At 34.0% G+C, this 2619-nt stretch overlaps 1 protein-coding gene across 1 annotated transcript in view; it reads left to right on the top strand.

Annotated features, from left to right (window-relative positions):
- LOC109834032 (proline--tRNA ligase) overlaps positions 1–2619 on the top strand; it is an 18364-nt gene that overhangs the window by 13500 nt on the left and 2245 nt on the right. The window contains exons 8-10 of the mRNA XM_020401915.1: positions 939–1009; positions 1091–1232; positions 1322–1396. Of these exons, the coding sequence (XP_020257504.1) occupies positions 939–1009; positions 1091–1232; positions 1322–1396 (288 nt within the window). The remainder of the gene's footprint in view (positions 1–938; positions 1010–1090; positions 1233–1321; positions 1397–2619) is intronic.

The following is a 2619-nucleotide window of genomic DNA, read 5'->3' as shown; positions in this document are numbered from 1 at the left end:
CCCCCAAAAAAAAAAAAAAAAAGGAAAAAAAAAAGAAAAGAGGAGGAGGAAGAAGAAAAGGCTCTGTAGCAGGTTGCATCTACCTTAGGTTTCATAATCTGACCATTATTGCAATCCAAAATCCAGACAACTTTGAAGCCTTGCATCCCTATTTTGTTTGGCTATATGGAACATCCTATCCGAAAGATCTAAGCAATCTTACATCAGCAGAAGTCCATTTTCTGCCAACTTAGCAAGGAAAACAACTCACGATTATTCTAATTTTGTGTTCAAGGAATATATGATGTAGGTCTTGATGTGCTAAATGGATTTTCAATTAAGATTCTATCACATTTGATTGGCTCCTGCTGTTCTCAGAGGGACTTAAGACTCTATATCCACCTCTTCCCCCAACCCCACCTCCCCACTACCCACCCACCCGTGCCCACAAAAAAGAAATATGAAAAAAATTGTTTGTGTATGATTGATATAAAAACTTGGGTTTTTTCTGGCTTGCATGTCTCTTATGAACAATTTACATGTGCTCTATGGAGTATAAAAGAGACATGTGGGTGACTTTACAGAATGGCCCAAGGACATTTACATCAATAATCATCGTAGTCCTTTACTTGCTGCGACATCACCATGAATTTTATGCTTTTTGAACTCTTCTTTGTCTTGACAGTCTACTATTGAGAGTTTTGGTTATCTTCTTTTAACCTAAATCTGGATCCTACAAGACCTATGCGAACAACCGTGGTCATTCTAAATCCTTTGAGGTTCTTGCTAATTAGGGGTTCTCAAAGTTTGTATGTTTGAAAATTTGTTTGGTTAATCTTCTATCTATTAAACTCCTATAATCTTCTATCTATTAAACTCCTTTTTGATTTAGCTAGTTTCAGTCTAGTGTGCAGTTAGCTTCTACTCTCACTACTATTTATAGCATACATTTCTGTTAGCACTCAGCCCCAGCAGCCTTGACAAGTTCCTGACTTCAATTGGGAGAAAGCCATCATATGTAGACCTGGAGGTAGTTTAATTCTTTATACAATTCACTGTTAATTTACACATTTATGGTGTTAGATGGATGACAGATGTTAATTTGTGGTAGGCTAATACAAAGGTTGGAAAGGAAAATCCACCCGATCTTGCTGACCTTGTCCAGTCTGAAGTTTCCTCTTTGTCAAGTCAAATGGAAAAGGTAGTTTCTATTCAAAACAATGTGTCTGTGGGGAAGTCTAGTGATCTCACAGGTGAATGACAATTTAAAGTCGTAACTATACATCTGTTCTTTTTTTTCTTTTTCTGGAACTAATTGTTTGATTTTTGTTCTTATTGGTAGAAAGTTCAATTCAAATGGAGAAGGCAGTTTCTGCTCAAAACTGTGCCGTTGGAAAGAAGTCTACAAACCATACTGGTGAATGCCTATTTAAATTTGCAACCATGTTGGTACAGAATTAGTTGCTTTCTTCTCTTTTGCATCCATTGAACCCTTAATGACGTAATGCATTCTTCAATTGTTTCCTGCACTTGTTTTATTATGCCATTCTTCAATTGTTTCCTGCACTTGTTTTATTATGCCACACCAATCTATAACCCTGGGGGAAAAGAAAAGTATTCCAGAATGTTATATTTCTCAAATTAAAATTAACCAAATAGGCCTGCAGTTTTAGTCCACTGGTCACCAGCTACTTTATACATCTGGTTCCTGCAAGGTGGCGCAATGCTTTTGTTGATGTGATTATGAGCAGAACTATAAAGTATTATACATGCTAGCAACTCCACGCACTAATTCACGTGCCATAGACATTAAAACATATTTATCCTGATTTTTGTATAAAAAATAATTGAATTTCACTTACTTTAATTTGGTACAAAGAAGTTGAATTTGTCTAAAATTAATATGTAGTTACAAATTAATATAATATCATAATATACTTATCAATTCAATTTAATTAGGTTCTGAAAATACTCAATAGTTCATTGATTGTAACTTGCAGAAAAAGTGTAGAATATTAGTTGTTTTACAACTTTCTTTTAATTGATTGGCAACTTGTATCTTACTATGAGTTAATTGGTAAAAGTTTCTGTTTATTGAGGTTTAATTCTTCTAACTTCTGAGGAATTCATATCGTAGGCTTTATTTGAATTTGGTAACCTTACAATGATAGAAGGTCATGATAGTGGTTAACGGAGGAGATGACCTAGAATAGAGGTGAAAGGAAAATTAGGAATTATGTATCCGACCATAAACATTTAGGATAAAAGCTTTGTTGTTGTTGTTGTGGTGGTGGTGGTAATATCCTAAAATGAAATAATGAAGTTTTATATTTTTTATTTTACAAAACTCATTTATTTTGTAAATATTTTAGTCCTTGTATTCATCATTATACTCTTATTCCAGAAACTATATCATTAAATAAATATTTTAAAGGTAAATTTGACATGAAATTCCCTTGAAATGTCTTAAGGTTCATTTTTTTAATTCTTGTGATTGCATTATTTAGTATTTAAATTTGCATTTCAAATGATTTATGATGCAAAATAACTCAATGGTTTTGGACCTTATTGCATAAAGTTTAGATGGGGGATGGGTCTTTTTTTTTGGGGTGGGTGGGTGGGTGGCTGGGTGGGGGGGGG

Source organism: Asparagus officinalis, chromosome 3 (genome assembly GCF_001876935.1).
Source record: "Asparagus officinalis chromosome 3, Aspof.V1, whole genome shotgun sequence".
NCBI classification, from domain to species: domain Eukaryota; kingdom Viridiplantae; phylum Streptophyta; class Magnoliopsida; order Asparagales; family Asparagaceae; genus Asparagus; species Asparagus officinalis.
The sequence above is the reverse complement of the archived record's forward strand: the minus strand, read 5'-3'. Positions and strand labels throughout refer to the sequence as shown.